The 17,614-nt window shown below is 40.5% G+C and overlaps 1 protein-coding gene across 3 annotated transcripts in view; it reads right to left on the reverse strand.

Annotated features, from left to right (window-relative positions):
- CSNK1D (casein kinase 1 delta) overlaps positions 1 to 17,614 on the reverse strand; it is a 52,082-nt gene that overhangs the window by 11,115 nt on the left and 23,353 nt on the right. For all 3 annotated transcript variants that reach the window (XM_065415104.1, XM_065415102.1, XM_065415103.1), the window contains 3 exons: positions 13,879 to 14,027; positions 9,116 to 9,287; positions 3,938 to 4,077 (listed from right to left, as the gene is read on the reverse strand). In XM_065415104.1, the coding sequence (XP_065271176.1) occupies positions 3,938 to 4,077; positions 9,116 to 9,287; positions 13,879 to 14,027 (461 nt within the window). The remainder of the gene's footprint in view (positions 1 to 3,937; positions 4,078 to 9,115; positions 9,288 to 13,878; positions 14,028 to 17,614) is intronic.

The following is a 17,614-nucleotide window of genomic DNA, read 5'->3' on the forward strand; positions in this document are numbered from 1 at the left end:
TAAAAAACAAACAAAAGAAATAATATTTTTCAATTCATCTCATACAAATACTATAGTGCAATCTCTTTACTGTCAAAGTGCAACTTATAATTATTATTTTTTAAATAACTGCACTCAAATAAAACAATATAAAACTTCAGAGCCTACAAGTCCACTCAGTCCTATTTCTTGTTCAGCCAATCACTAAGACAAACACATTTATTTAGATTTTTGGGAGATAATGCTGTCCACTTATTTACAATATCACCTGAAAGTGAGAACAGGCATTTGCATGGGACTTTTCTAGCTGGAGTTGCATTCGTATGCCCCTTCATGCTTCAGCCACCATTCCAGAGGACATGCTTCCATACTGATGAAGGGCTCTGCTCGATGACAATCCAAAGCAGTGCAGACTGATGCACGTTCATTTTCATCATCTGAGTCAGATGCCATCAACAGAAGGTTGATTTTCTTTTATAGTGGTTCGGGTTCTGTAGTTTCCAAATAGGAGTGTTGCTTTTTTAAGACTTCTGACAGCATGTTCCACACCTCGTCCCTCTCAGATTTTGGATGGCACTTCAGATTCTTAAACCTTGGGTCAAGTGCTATAGCTATCTTTAGAAATATCATATTGGTAACTTCTTTGCGTTTTGTCAAATCTGCAATGAAAGTGTTCTGAAATCGAACAACATACGCTAGGTCGTCATCCAAGACTGCTGTAACATGATATATATGTCAGAATGCAGGTAAAACCACGGAACGGGAGATGAACAATTCTCCCCTGAGGAGTTCAGTCACAAATTTAATTAAACACTTTTTTTTTTTTTTAAACAAGCGTTATCAGCATGGAAACATGTCCTCCGGAATTCTGGCCAAAGCACGAAGGAGCATACAAATGTTCAGCATATCTGGCACCTAAATACCTTCCAACGCCAGCTACAAGAGTGACATGTGAATGCGTGTTCTCACTTCCAGGTGACATTCTAAGTTCCCTGTAAGCTGCACAGCTGTGCAGCAGGCTCTCAAGGGCCGTGCAGGTGGGGAGAGGACCCCCTCCCCCAGCCCAGCCCCGCCCGAGCTGTGGGGGAGAGGACCCCCTCACCCAGCCCAGCCCCGCCCCACTGGAGCTGAGGAGAAGAGGAACCCCTCCCCCAGCCCAGCTCAGCGCCCTCAGAGCTGCCGCAGCCAGGGAGAGGCGCCTCTCACCGGGCCCCAAGCTCCTACGGGGAGAGAGGGCTGGAGGGAGTCTTCTCTCCCCACCGCAGCCCTGGTGCAGCCTGCACCCCAAACCCTTCATCACAGCCGCCCGGGGGGGCAAGTGGGGCAATTTGCCCCAGGCCCCGGCCCGGCAGCGGTCCGGGTCTTCGGCGGCATTTCGGCGGTGGGGGGCCCTTCAGTGCTGCCGAAGCCGCGGAGCGACTGAAGGGCCCCCCGCCGCCGAAATGCCGCTGAAGACCCGGACCGCTGCCGGGTGAGTACAAGTGCCGCAGCTCCCCCGCTTTGCCCCAGGCCCCCTGAATCCTCTGGGCGGCCCTGCCCTTCATCCCCAGCCCCACCCCAGAGCCCGCACCCCAACCCTCTGCCCCAGCCCTGATCCCCCCAAACCCCTTATCCCCAGCCCCACCCCAGAGCCCTCCCCCCCCGCTGCCCCAGTCCAGAGCTCCCTCCTGCATCCTGAGCTCCTCATTTCTGGCCCCACCCTGGAGCCCGCACCCCCAACCAGAGCCCTCACCCCCTCACGAACTCCAACCCCAATTTTGTGAGCGTTCATGGCCCGCCATACAATTTCTAATCCCAGATGAGGCCCTTGGGCCAAAAAGTTTGCCCACCCCATTGTATGAGGTGAACTGCAAATATTTCTTTTGTTGATCTTTCTTACTGTGCAAATATCTGTAATAAAAAATAATATAAAGTGAGCACTGTACACTTTGTATTCTGTGTTGTAACTGAAATCAATATATTTGAAAATGTATAAATCATCCAAAGATAGTTATAAGAAATTTAAATTGGTATTCTATTATTGTTTAACAGTGCGATTAATCACTATTAATTATTTTAATCGAGTTAATTTGTTTTGAGTTAATCGTGATTAATTGATAGCCCTAATATTAACTAAACTACCTGAACAATAGAAGGACAGTGTCAATAACTGATATTTCAAAGCAAATGTACCGCTGAAGTCTCCACAATCTAACTATGTCTGGAGATAAGTTTGTATTCTAGAGAACCCTAAGACAAGCCATGTGTATACTAAAATTTAAGATACAGGTTTTGTTGGGTCTAGAATTTCTCATCTTCTCTATACACTAAGAATGCTGTATTGATTTAAAGGCAATTCTATAGTGAGCACCACCACAGTATGACCATTTACACTATAGCCTACCACCATGCTACACAGGTTGCACTTAAACAGTCACTAAAGCAGTTTAGGCAGAATTTTAACTGTGTGTGTAGGAAAAACAATGGCATTATACATTTTAAAAAGCGTATTAATGTCACTAATTAAAAAGCTACTGTTAATTCCAAACCTTGTTAAAAAGTCCATTAACGCAGAGAGACAGCGAACTTTGCAGAAGGCATACAAATTGAATTCTGACAGAATTATGTCACTCTAACTAAAGACAGTGATGATGTGCTTGTCAAATAAGTATTAAATACTCAATTAGCAGTTTTGTTTCTTCTAGAAATCCACAGATGGGAAGAAATAAGCCAATGTTTACAAAATGTCCAAAAGACTAGTAAACTTAAGAAAATTTTACTTTTACACTTTTAAATGGGAACTAGGAGTACTGGGAGTTAAGAGAAAAATCCAAAAGTTATAAATGAAAGGTACCTGATAGCTAGGTAGAAGCCTTAAACATACTATCAAAACAAGAAAGATATAGTGAAAGAAGGAACAAGGCAGAAGTGGAATAGAAAAGTAAAAGATTACATGGAAGAAAAAATGTTGTTCAAGACTTAATTATCTTGACTAAGTATACCGCATCATCATATTTCCACCTCAGAATTACAGCAACTGCTATATTTCTACAATATTAGATCCTCTCAGCAGCAAAAAAATAAAACAAACAAAACTAAAATGCACAAGCCATGTTTTCTAGATTGCACAAGACTTTTGAATTCTGCAGTTAAAATTACTAAAATAATTTTAAGATCCTTTAAGATCCTGAATATTATACTACCTGTAATCATGTCTAATGCAAATATAGGAAATTGTTCTGACTGCTTTAGTGAAACAAATATATAGCATATGTTCCACCAAATAGCACACACGACCCTTTGGGCTCCTACTGTATACTGAACATCTTCTCATATGGCTCTTTGGGTACGTCTACACTTACCTCCGGGTCCGACGGCAGGCAATCGATGTTCTGGGATCGATTTATCGCGTCTTGTCTAGACGCGATAAATCGATCCCGGAAGTGCTCGCCGTCGACGCCGGTACTCCAGCTCAGCGAGAGGAGTACGCGGCATCGACGGGGGAGCCTGCCTGCAGCGTCTGGACCCGCGGTAAGTTCAGACTAAGGTACTTCGAATTCAGCTACGTTATTAACGTAGCTGAATTTGCGTACCTTAGTCCGAAGTGGGAGGGTAGTGTGGACCAGGCCTTTAATACAGCCCTGGCATTAAAAGGCTTGCCACTGGGCGTACACAAAGAAATAGAAAGATGGAGATTAAACAAAAAAATTGCCCTTGTTCAGTTCTTACTTTGTTATATATTGAACTGATATCGTAAGACAAAGGCCTTATGAGTGGTGCCTCCAACAAAGCGAAAAGGTAGGAACTACATACCTAAATATTCTAAACTCCTTTATAAAATAAGGAAGTGAATATTCTTCAGTATGAAATCCCATTGATAAACTGGTAAACTGACATAGGAAGGTACAACAGCCTGATCAAAATAAGTACTCTCAAATTAAACCCCTCCCTTTCCCATAAAAAGGTGTTTATTCTGTACCTGTGAAGTTGACATGCGAGAAGTATCTTGGCGGCCTGTTAAATCAGACGAAGAGATATTGACAGGGGCACCACGATGCAATCTCATACTCACTTTCCGTTCTCGCTCCATTCCAGACACTGGCCGAGGAGAGGCGTTAGCTGTGAGAAAGACTGTATTAGCCGTATCACTTAACTTTCTTGTAATACAGTTTTAAACAGGATTTAAAGAGGAGTTTTTTTGTTTTTTTGTTTTTTTTAAGGTCTTAAAAACTAACTGTTTCACCAGGTAAGGGACAAACACCTAAATCCCTTTTGCAGTGACAGTAGGCAGAAACAGCAGTTAAGTTATATGTAATAACCAGGCGTTGGATTAGAGCACAGCAGAGAGAGAGGGGAAAAAAAAAGTATACACTCATTTAAACTGGACAGAAGACCAGGTCAAGATTTAAGAACAAAAGAGGTCACCCTGACCATGGTGTTGTGTCCCTGACCATCATGGGTAATAGCTATTTATGGATCTATCCTACATGAACTTAGTCAGTTTTTTTTTTTTTAAACACTTACTTTTGGGCATCACAACATTCCATGACAATGAGTTCCACAGGTTAATTGTGCATCATGTAAAGAAGTACTTCCTCTTGTTTGTGTTAAACCTGCTACCTATTATTTTCATTGGGTGACCTCTGGTTTATGTAGGAAAGGGTAAATAACACTCCTCTATTCACTTTTTCCACACTATTTATGATTTTATAGACCTATCAGATTCCCTCCCCTTTTTTCTAAGCTGAACAGCCCTAATCTTTTTAGTTCCTCGTATGGAAGTTTCCATATCCTTGATCACCTTTGTTGCTTTTCTTTGAACCTTTTCCAGTTCTTTGGAGATGGGGTGACCAGAACTGGACACAGTATTCAAGGTGTAGGCGCACCATATATTTATGTAGGAGCATTATGATTCTATGATTATGATATTTTCTATATCTTTCCTAATAGTTCCTAACAGACTTTTAGCCTTTTTGACTGCTGCTGTGTATTGAATGGACGTTTTCAGAGAGCTGTCCACAGTGAGGCCAAGATCTCTTTCTTGAGTGGCAATAGCTAATTCAGAATCCATCACTATGTATATATAGCTGGGATTATTTTTTCCAGTGTTCATTACTTTGCACTTAACATTGAATTTGATCTGCCATCTTGTTGCCCAGTCACCCAGCTTTGTGAGATCCCTGTGTAACTCCTCAGAGTCTGCTTTGGACTTGACTATCTTGAATTAATTCTGTATTGTCCAGAAACATTGCCACTTCTGTTCGTCCCCTTTTGCAGATCATTCATTAGTATGTTGAACAGATACAGATCGCTGGGGGACCCCACTATTCACCTCTTTCCACTAGGAAAATTGATTATTTATTCCTACCCTTCAATAAACCCTTTAAACCTGTTTTATTTTGTAGAAGACAAACAGGACTGTCTCGATCTCAGATCAAGTATAATACATCAAGCCCTAGAAACTCATGAGCTATGCTGTCAAGTATCAGAGGGGTAGCCATGTTAGTATGGATCTGTAAAAAGCGCAAAGAGTCCTGTGGCACCTTATAGACTAACAGACATATTAGAGCATAAGCTTTCGTGGGTGAATACCCACTTTGTCAGATGTCGCTTTATGAGCTATGCTGTTAGCTGAGGGACCAGCAGTCAGTTGCACCAGATGCTGTTCTCCTGTGACAAGAAATCTTGTATTGGAGGAAGCAGGGAGAAGAGGGAAGAGAAGATCGATCTTTGGACAGATGCAGGAACTCGGATATAACCAAGTCTGCTGTGTCCAGGTTGGTGAGACTAAGATCATGCTGGGTCTCTTCTGCCAAAGCTCCATAAATATTTCAAGAATGAATGGAAATGTGGAGGAAAGGTGTAAGAGGACCTCTTTCTTGTCAGTGTAAAAAAGGTGTCTAATACACATGGGATCCCTGCTTGGTCTCAAACAGATCTTCACATGAGCCACCAAAGGTCTGAATGCTCACTTGTGATGGATGATGTGTCCCCTTCCATTTGATGTAAGCAACTTTTTTTTTTTTTTTAAAGTGTCAAGTGCAGAGCAGATATTATTTTAAAGAACCATCCACTTTGACTGATTACTTTCTAACAGAGGCAACACAATTATGTTTCTGATCTGTGGTGAAAAGATTTGTAAGCCAGCCTGATGGCCCTCAGCTCTAGCAAATTTATGTGGAGCTGCTGCTCGTTAGGCTTCCGAAGACCACAGACAGAGATCCTAAATGTGTTCTCCATCCTAGATTGGAGGCATTCATTTGTTATCAGAACAGGTTGAGATAAATGCTTTTTTTTAAAAGACATTCCCTGGTTTTAGCCACTACCATAGGGAGGTCTGTGGGAGAAACCGATAATAAAATGGGACATGATAGAAGTATATAAAATAATGGTCTAGAGAATGTAGATTAGAAGCTTCTGTTTTCCCCATCTCATAACACAAGAACAGGGGACATACAATGATATAAGGAAATGCTCTTTTGTTTAATGCATAATTTGACTGTGGAAACTGCCACAGGATGTTGATGAGGCTACTACTTTAGCACACTTCAGAAAGAGGGCAAACATTTATATGGATAAAAAGAATATCTAGAGTTATAATGGCTAATATTAAAGAGTATGGAAGGATTATAAAACTTGTGCTTCAGAGTTTAACCCAATTTCTCATGGATTGGTAACTGGTTAAAAGATAGGAAACAAAAGGTAGGTATAAATGGTCAGTTTTCAGAATGGAGAGAGGTAAATAGTGGTGTCCCCCAGGGGTCTGTTCTGGGACCAGTCCTATTCAACATATTCATAAATGATCTGGGAAAAGGGGTAAACAGTGAGGTGGCAAAATTTGCAGAGGATACAAAATTACTAAAGATAGTTAAGACCCAGGCAGACTGCAAAGAGCTACAAAAGGATCTCTCAAAACTGGGTGACTGGGCAACAAAATGGCAGATGAAATTTAATGTTGATAAATGCAAAGTAATGCACATTGGAAAGAATAATCCCAATTACACCTATAAAATGATGGGGTCTAAATTAGCTGTTACCACTCAAGAAAGATCTTGGAGTCAATGTGGATAGTTCTCTGAAAACATCCACTCAATGTGCAGCGGCAGTCAAAAAGGCAAACAGAATGCTGGGAATAATTAAGAAAGGGATTGATAATAGGACAGAAAATATCATGTTGCCTCTATAGAAATCCATGGTACGCCCACATCTTGAATAATGTGTGCAGATGTGGTTGCCTCATCTCAAAAAAGATATATTGGAATTGAAAAAGGTTCAGAAAAGGGTAACAAAAATTATTAGGGGTATGGAATGGCTTTTATATGAGGAGAAATTAAGACTGAGACTTTTCAGTTTATGAAAGACGGCTAAGGGGAGATATGATTGAGGTCTATAAAATCGTGACTGGTGTAGAGAAAGTAGATAAGGAAGTGTTGTTTACTACTTCTCATAACACAAGAGCTAGGGATCACCAAATGAAATTAATAGGCAGGAGGTTTAAAACAAATAAAAGGAAGTATTTCTTCACACAACGCACAGTCAACCTGTGGAACTCCTTGCCAGAGGATGTTGTGAAGGCCAAGACCATAACAGGGTTAAAAAAAGAACTAGATAAATTCATGGAGGATAGGTCCATCAATGGCTATTAGCCAGGATGGGCAGGGATGGTGTCCCTAGCCTCTGTTTGCCAGAAGCTGGGAATGAGTGACAGGGGATGGATCACTTGATGATTACCTGTTCTGTTCATTCCCTCTGGGGCACCTGGCATTGGTCACTATTGGAAGACAGGATACTGGGGGCTAGATGGACCTTTGGTCTGACCCAGTAGACCAAAGGTTCTTATGTTAATTAGGGAATAGGATAAAACTTTCGGGGGGGGGGGGGGGGAGGAGGAGAGAATGAAGAGGGGCAGATTATCCCACATCTGTCTACTGAGGGCTTTCTCACCCCTTCCTGTGAAGCATCTAGTACTGACTACAGTCTAAACAACGAAGAGTCCTTGTGGCACTTTAGAGACTAACACATTTATTTTGTTACTTTCTAAGGTGCCACAAGGACTCCTCATTGTTTTTGCTGATACAGAGTAACACGGCTACCACTCTGAAACCTGACTACAGTCTGAAACAGAATGCTAAACTAGATGGATTACATGTCTGATTTGGCAATTCCTAATTTTGGGTAAGACCAAAGGTGAATTAAAATATCAAAAATTTGAAAAAGTGAACTTTTCAGCCTAAAACTGACAATGAGATTTGTTTGTGTAATATGAAGTAAAAAGGGAGAGGTTGGTTCCAGCAGGAGGATGGGGCTTGAGGGAGCTCTGTGTTTCCCTTCAACTACTGCTGTAATATGTGCAGTAGCAGCATGTCTTGAAACATGATTTCTGCGGTGAGGTTCTATGGAGGTAATGCCATGAAAAAGAAATTGATTTTATTATCTGAATAAGTGGAAGTCAGTACGGAACTACTGATCTGTTATGTAACAGCAAGATCAAAGTGTATCTGAAGTCATTTCAGTTTGCCACTGTGCTGGAAATCTATTTTCTCATAACTATGCTGAGGTGCAATAAAAGAAGATCTAAGCCCAACTTCAGTACACTAGGCGATTATTTAAATCTTTAACAAAGCCTTAAAGGAAAAAATAATAGATCAAGCCTATGGAACCTTATGTTATTCCTTACATAAGTAGAAAATCATTTTGGTATACAATTAAAATAAAATCACCACTAGGGAAAATCTCTTTACATACAATTTTTTTTACATTTATTAGTTTGAAGTGGGGACTCAGCAAAACACATAAAAATGTAATGACTTTATAAATGGAATGTCCTGAGAACAAGTTCACTTGGAAAAGGTGATCCTTCTAGAGTGAGTAAAGTGTGTAATTGTTCCCAAACCACAGCAGGTATTTAAGGCAACAATCTAAATCAGACTAGCACGTACAAGGCAATTATTATGCGCAGCAGAAAGGAAAACCTGTCCAGTAATTTATGGAAAGAACAGCATTTACAGAGGGTATATTTCTAAAATATTTCCCTAATCCTGGTTAATTACTCAAGTTGATTTTGAAAGACGGCAAAATGGTATAGTTCAGTAACCAGGAAGTAGCTGAAGAATAGCAGTCTGCAAGATGAGTCTGCTCCAGGAATTTGATTACTTACCAGTATGTGAAGTTGGAGTAAGGGGAGGAGGAGGAGCTACGTCTTGCGTTCCCCTCAGCCTCCCAGAGGCAGTGGAGGGTAAACCACGTACTGCAGGATTTCGTGTATGTCTCAATCTTTCCTCTCGTTCTCTCCTTTCACGTTCAGCATCTTCAGCGGCTCTGCTTGCACCCTGTAAGTCATGAAACTAGTTAACAATTAGGGCGCATATTGAGCTTAGTACTCCATTTAATATAAATACTAATTACTAAAATAACATTTAACACATGTATCAGAGGGTTAGCCGTGTTAGTCTGGATCTGTAAAAAGCAACAGAGTCCTGTGGCACCTTTAAGACTAACAGATGTATTGGAGCATAAGCTTTCGTGGGTGGATGCATCCGACGAAGTGGGCATTCACCCATGAAAGCTTATGCTCCAATACATCTGTTAGTCTTAAAGGTGCCACAGGACTCTCTGTTGCATTTAACACATGGCGTGTGAAACGGAACCTGACAGTTTGTTACTGTAAATTCCCATAAAAACTATGGTATTGAATTTAATTTGTATTTCATTATAACATCCAGATATTATAGTTATGAGGAGGACTGGGGTGTCAGAAATCCTATCTAACACATGTCCATTGTCATGGCATCTGGGTACCTCACAATAGTTACAAGTAACAGTAATTGCCTTCTTTAAAAAATTCAGAAGGTGACCTCACAAACCCCAGAACCTGCTTTGATGGGAAAATACCAATTAAAGATCTGGTTGTACTTGATCTTACTTTGTACCCTAAAGCTGATCACACTCGCAGACCACAAGAGGAGTGGAATTCATTGGTGAAGGACTTGACTGAGAACACCCTTTTCCTGGGTCTGAAAAATACACCAGAAACAACCCTGCTGATATTAGGGCTTGTCTTCACTACGGGGAGATCGACGCTGATGCAATCGATGAAACGGGTCAATTTAGCGGGTCTAGTGAAGCCCCGCTAAATCAACGGCAGAGTGCTCTCTGGTCGACTCCGGTAGTCCAGCTCTCTGAGAAGAGTAAGGGAAGTCAACTGAAGAGCGTCTCCCATCGACACAGCGCAGTGAAGACACCAGGGTAAGTCGACCTAAGCTACGTCGAATCCAGCTACATTATTCACTTAGCTGGAGTAGCATAACTTGGGTTGACTTATCCCAGTAGTGAAGACAAGGCCTTAGCCATTGTGACAGGACATAGTGGAAAAGCAATCTTTAGGGTTCCATGTCACTCAAGACTTACATCAATCAGCACTTGAAGCTGCACTCAGAAGTATGAAACACTGGTATAATATACTCTTAGAAAATCACCCTCTCAAGAGCTGAACCATTTCATTCTCCACAAGCTGAGTCCGCTTGAAACTCTTAGGGAAGCTACTGGCAGAGGACATTGCAGTAATCTAGTTTTGAAGTGAAAAACAAGGATCACCATTAGGTCAGCATCTGATTAGAAGCTGGTTCCAGCTACTGCCAACTTTCAAAAAAATCCAGGAGTAGGGCACTGATCAAAGAATAATCTGAACTGGCAAACTAAGTTATGTAACTTGCACAAATTTCTGTAGGTCTCATTCAATCCATATAAAATGCAACTGCTAAGCTCGCCTTACCAGTTGATCTGATCACATCCCTGGCCCCCTCTGAATATGTAGAAGGATTCCCTTCACTTATGTACTGCATCAACTTTTGCTGGCATTACCATAGGGTTCTATTTAGCACTTTTTTGTTCTTGTATCTTCTGTCAAGGGTGCCTAGGGGTTTGAATAATGACAACTTTGACACCCTCTACGTCCATGCCTCTCAGCTATCACCAAGCTTTCTTTTAATGTTGTCCTCTATGCATGCAATTCCATTCCTGAACTGATCTACAAAGCCACTTTCCCCTCTTTCATTTAAATCCCTCTTGAAGATACACCTCTTTCTGGAGGCATAACAAAAGCAGCTGACAAAATCACTGACTTACTTCCTTCACTTATTTAACTTATACTTTAAACTGCTCATCCATGCTGAAGGACTCAATGCAGAGGTGGAGGGACATAAGAACATTGCAACTGAACCTGTGAATTGGTCTCAGGGAAATACATGTGGGGTTGAATGGTGGATAATTAGAATTTCACTTAAAAAACAATTATATAACAAGAAGCATTCAGTCACCCCCTGATCATTTTGCTTATACATTTTATCCCTTTCCTCCCCCCTTGATGATACTTGGTAGGGTTTTTTTCAGATTATAAGCCTTTCCAAGCAAGGTGTGTATCTTCTTCTATGTTTGGGAGGGACAGTATGGGAACTAATGCAATATAAAGTTTTAAAAATTATTTGTTTTTGTAGATGTTTTATAAACTTGGGTAGTTTGCATTTTCTGATAACTAGATGCAGCAAATTTTTCTTTGAATGATCTGAGGCCAGGTCTACACTACCGCGGTAGTTCGACGGCTGGCAATCGAAGTTCCGGTCTGGTCTGGACGCGATAAATCGATCCCGGAAGCGCTCGCTGTCGACTGCAGTACTCCAGCTCGGCGAGAGGAGTACTTCGGAGTCGACGGGGAGCCTGCCTGCCGCGTGTGGACCGCGTCTGAACCGCGGTAAGTTCGAACTAAGGTATGTCGACTTCAGCTACATTATTCACGTAGCTGAAGTTGCGTACCTTAGTTCGAATTTGGGGGTTAGTGTAGACCAGGCCTGAGATTCATAGTAATGAAACTGGGATGGGCAGCAGCAAGATCAGAAATTTTGTTTCAACAAACAGCTTGAAGAAAACTGGGATGGAGATCACCAGAATTAGAGCTACAATAGCAGAATTATATTTTCCCAAACATTCCCTACACCTCTCCAGAATGCAGCACTGATCAGGTGTCCCAAGAGCAACAGGCTCGGCAACTTTGAAAACCCTTTCTGTACAAAAGCATAATAAAAACACCAATAAATATTATTCTAAGCACAGGGATTCAATCAAAAGATTTCCTACTTTGGGGAAGGCCACTTGTGCCAAATTTCTCCCTCGTGATCAATTATTGTCCTGTTCCTCCTACTCTAGGTATTAGACATCCATTATTCTGGTACAGTGATTTCTAGTAATTACTGGTTATGTCTACACTGCAATGTAAGCCTGGTCTCAGATTCAGGCTTGAGCCTAGACCACCATTCCATCTACAAACAAATCTCTCAGAATGGTGGGAACAATGTAGTAGTACCCTTTGCGGTTTATATACTCTTGTGCTCCTTGAGGAGGGAAACTATGGGCACATGAGTCCCATCAATGGTCCCAGAGCAATCTGGAAAACACCATTCTCTCAAAATTAGCAGTTACTTCAGGAATATCTTTTATGCTCGCCACCTTGGGTAAACCATGTGCCTGATTGCCTCAGGAACCTCTGCCACCACTTTACTCACAGTTGACTTTCCAACACCAAACTGGTTTGCAACAGACATGTAGCAGTCTGGGGTAGCCAATTTCCAGATGGCTATAGCAACCTGCTTCTGGACCAGTAAGGGTGGCTTCATGCATGTCTTTACACTAGTGGGTGGGGCAAACTTTCACAAAGCTCCAGAAACATAGCTTTCTTCATGCAAAAGTTCTGGAACCACTGCTGGTCATCCAAGGTCTGCATGATGATGTGATCCCATCAGTCTGTTCTTGTGGTCCTGCACCAAAAGCTCTAGTCTACATAGGGGGCATCAGCAGCTACATGGAGTGTCATGAGCAGCCTTAGCCAGTGAGAGTCTGCCATGCCTGGGTACTCCCTCTCCTCTGCCTCCTCCTCCTCGTGGTCCATCATAATCTCTTTCAGTTGCTTTTGGTGGGCCAAAAAACACTGCCACAATGTCCACCAGCAGCTCACGGAAACTCTGCCCATTTCCTGACACAGGAGTGAAAACAAAAGCAAAGTAAGTTCTTTAAAAGGCACCTCCTCCACGATGCTGGGACCACATAGACCAAAAAGCCCGATCAGCAAGACGTGTTGGCAGGATGTTCAAACTTGCAGGATGGACGGTCAACTTTTCCCACAGTGCACTACCGTCAAAGGGATAGAGCAGCTAGATTTCAGGAAGGCACCAGGGAGTCTGGGATATGGCTGTTTTGACTCAGGTCTGTGTGCTGCAGTATTGACCCCGGAGCCCCAGGTTCAAGCTCAGGTTAGAAAAATCTTAATATAGGGTTAACAATCAGTGTAGACTCTCAAGCCCTGGGTTCTCTAACCCAGGGTCAGCCAACTTGCGTCCCACTAATCCTGGACTTACATTGCAGTGTAGCCATACCCATGATCCCAGAGAGTGACAGAAATTAGATTTTCGATGTAAAGAATTAAATGTAACACATTTTCACCTACAAGTTAAGGAATAAATTTACTTAAGAGTTTCAATAGAGATCTCATTTGAAAATTAACATCTTACCACCTATTAATTCATAATGGGAAGTTCCAATTCCCCTTAAGATTTTATTCTTAGTGTAAGGAATATACTAGTTGATTTGAACATCTCAATATTTCTTCAAGCCAATGCGCCCTCTCTTTACTAAAGAAATGAAGAGGCTCTGTAGAAAAGCTTCTTCGAGCTTTCAGACTGCACTCAAACACCAAAAGAAAGCTGGGCCCTCAGAAATGTTGTTTGAACACAGGGAGTCTTGGGTAGCAGTCAAAATATACACTGTTAGTAAAGAAATCAAAAACTTAAAATATATAGCAGCTATCCTAAATAGAAGAATTTGATTCTTCCAATGGCCTCTTTGACTAAGTCAGCAATGTTATTATCTACTTACAAATTTGAGCATGTTCCAGTCAAATACATAGTCATAGGAGAAGCCTTGCCGGTGGAACAGGTTTCTGAATAACTGTCTTAGATAAGAATAGTCTGGTTTGTCATCAAAACGCAAAGAGCGGCAGAAATTCAGGTATGTAGCAAACTCGGCTGTAACAAGAGAAATCTAGTTTACTAGCTTCATATTTACTTTTAAATAATTGTTCCAAAATTAATGTACTGTTTTCTGGGATAGCACAATTTTATCATCCTTTTCTACATGCAACACTATCTTCCCAACTATTCCTTCAGACACATCAAGCAATCAAAAAGATGCAGCACCATTTTAGTTGCTAAGCTATTAATTTTTCCTGGGGCAACTGTAATATTTACACTGCCAAGTCTACAGAAATTCTAAAGCCTAAAGACATTAAGATTTGGTTCAAGAATATAAATGTTACAGAATCCCCTGAATGAAAGGAAAATCAAAACTATAATGCTGGGACTTGGAGGAGACAGTACTGTGTCTCAATGGCACGGAGATAGGGTGGAACAAGGAAATGGTAGAAAATAAGCTATTGAATGGACTCCACCTATAAAGATGTGGGCATCAAAGGAAGGATTCGTGTGACATTCCATATTTCATCACCAATCACAAAGTAGGTAGAAACCCCACTTGCCAGCAGCAGAGAACATGACCTGACGAAAGAGTACCCACCCAAACAGCTGAAGGTGGGAGAGGAAAGAACAGGTTATACTCCTACAGTAGCAATGAGGACAGTGGACAGGAAAAACGGTCTTATTTTGTGTGTGCCGTTCACTGCTTCTAAATGCATTTAAATTGTACTTTTCTCAGGATAGGGGCAGTCTCTATTTATGTAAAATTCCATGGAAGAGTATTCATTTTTGCTATTGGACACACCTATGTATTTAAAATGCAAAATGTAGCATAGCCTGCATCTACATAAAGGCAATAAACATGGGGAATGTTTAAAACATTGAATAAGCCACACTGAAAAAAAAAAAAATATATATATATATATATATATATATATATATATATACACACATACACACACATACATATAGACAGAGAGAGAGAGAGAGAGACTGCAATTAATTGCGATAAATTTTTTTGAGTTAATTGCGTGAGTTAACTGCGATTAATTGACACTTATAAACAATACCAATTGAAATTTATTAAATATTTTTGGATGTTTTTTCTACATTTTCAATATTGATTTCAATTACAACACAGAATACAAAGTGCACAGTACTCACTTTATATTATTTTTTATTACAAATATATGTACTGTAAAAATGATAAACAAAAGAAGTAGTATTTTTCAATTCACCTCATTCAAGTACTGAAGTGCAATCTCTTTATTGTGAAAGCGTAACTTACAAATACAGATTTTTTTTGGTTACATAACTGCACAACAAAACAGTGTAAAACTTTAGAGCTTAAAAGTCCACTCAGTCCTACCTCTTATTCTGCCAATCGTTAAGACAAACAAGTTTGTTTACATTAACAGGAGATATTGCTGCCTGCTTCTTGTTTACAATGTCACCTGAAAGTGAGAACAGGCATTCGCATGGCACTTTTGTAGCTGCCGTTGCAAGGTATTTACATACCAGATATGCTAAACATTCATATGCCCCTTCATGCTGTGGCCACCATTCCAGAGGACATGCTTCCATGCTGATGATGCTCGTTAAAAAAATAATGTGTCCATTAAATTTGTGACTGTACTCCCTGGGGGGAGAATTGTATGTCTCCTGCTCTGTTTTACCCGCATTCTGCATATATTTCATGTTTAGCAATCTCGGATGATGACCCAGCACATGTTCGTTTTAGGAACACTTTCACAGCAGATTTGACAAAATGCAAAGAAGGTTCCGATGTGAGATTTCTAAAAATAAGTACAGCACTCAACCCAAGGTTTCAGAATCTGAAGTGCCATCCAAAATCTGAGAGGAACGAGGTGTGGAACATGCTGTCAGAAGTCTTAAAAGAGCAACACTCTGATGCAGAAACTACAGAACCCAAACCACCAAAAAAGAAAATCAACCTTCTGCTGTTGGCATCGGACTCAGATGATGAAAATGAACATGCATCAGTCCGCACTGCTCTGGATCATTATCAAGCAGAACCCATCATCTGCATGAAAGCATGTCCTCTGGAATGGTGGTTAAAGCATGAAGGGATAGATGAATCTTTAGCACATTTGGCACACACACTCTTGCAACGCCAACTACAACAGTGCCATGCGAACGCCTTTTCTCACTTTCAGGTGACATTGTAAACAAGAAACAGGCAGCATTATCTCCTGAAAATTGTAACCGAACTTGTTTTTCTGAGTGATTGGCTGACCAAAAAGTAGGACTGAGTGGACTTGTAAGCTCTAAAGTTTTACATTGTACCAAAAAAAAAACTGCATTCAAAAATAAAACATAATTCTACATTTGTAAGTTCAACTTTCATGATAAAGAGATTGCACTACAGTACTTGTAGGAGGTGAATTGAAAAATATTTTTTTTTACTATGCAAATATTTGTAATAATAAATAAATATAAATATAAAGTGAGCACTGTACACTTTGTATTCTGTGTTGTAATTGAAATTAATATATTTGAAAATGTAGTAAACATCCAAAAATATTTAAAATAAACGGTATTCTATTGTTTAACAGCACGATTAATTTTTTTAATCGCATGATTAATCGCGATAAATTTTTTTAATCGCTTGACAGCCCTTATATACACACACAAGCTATAACTCTGAATATTCTTGTTACGTATATATTACTATTCTACACCCTCCATGCAATAAATTATATATACACAATTATACATATACACGGTGGCAGAGTTAACGTTGTTTGAGAACTTTAGACTGCAAGCTTCCCATTTTTTATATTTTCAACCATAATGTAGCTTTGTTTCCTTAAAATGAAATGCAGACAACTCAAATGAATGGTTCAGAGAAGACAGATCAGGATCTTCTGTTGTCTCTTGTAACACAAGAACAAAGGGACATTCAATTAAATTGAAAGATGGCAAAATTCAAAGCATATGAAAATAAATATGTTTTTCACACAATTCCAACTGTGGAAGTGTCACCACAGGGAGTTGTTGAGGCCAAAAACTTAGCAAGATTCAAAGACTGGACATTTATACAGCTAACAAAAATGTTCACATTTTTAGTTAATGATAATAAACTGTGGAAGAGATTAAACCTCATGTGTCTGGGTTTAAAACAATTTTTAACTGCCAGAGATTAGGAAGATAACTAATTTTTCTGGGGAGGGAAAGGACAGTGTGACAGGGCAGATCAAATGTGGGGGGAAACACTAGCCTAATGTAAGGTTTCTTGCATCTTCCTCTGAGGCATCTGGTGTTGGCCACTCTCAGAGACAGGATACTGGATCAGATGGACCATATATCCAGTCCAGTATGGTAATTCCTATGCTCCATGTTCCCAAGTACAGCAGGTGCTATTGGTGCATCTGACTTTGCAATCCAGCCCACTCAAACAAAGGGATGAAAACCTGGAACTGGTCAACTCCTATAAATAATTATTTTTGTCTGTCTTCATACAGCACAGCATTTTTACAAGAGCAAAAAGTATGATACAAGTACAGAGTCAGGAGACCTGGAGAGCCAGCTTTCAATCTCCAAGTCCCAATGAATGCACATTCAAATAAAATATAAAATTGAAGGTGAGGAGAGCTGGTCAAGGGACAGGGAGGGGTCCT

This window comes from Emys orbicularis, chromosome 13, assembly GCF_028017835.1.
Source record: "Emys orbicularis isolate rEmyOrb1 chromosome 13, rEmyOrb1.hap1, whole genome shotgun sequence".
In the NCBI taxonomy this organism is placed as follows: Eukaryota; Metazoa; Chordata; order Testudines; family Emydidae; genus Emys; species Emys orbicularis.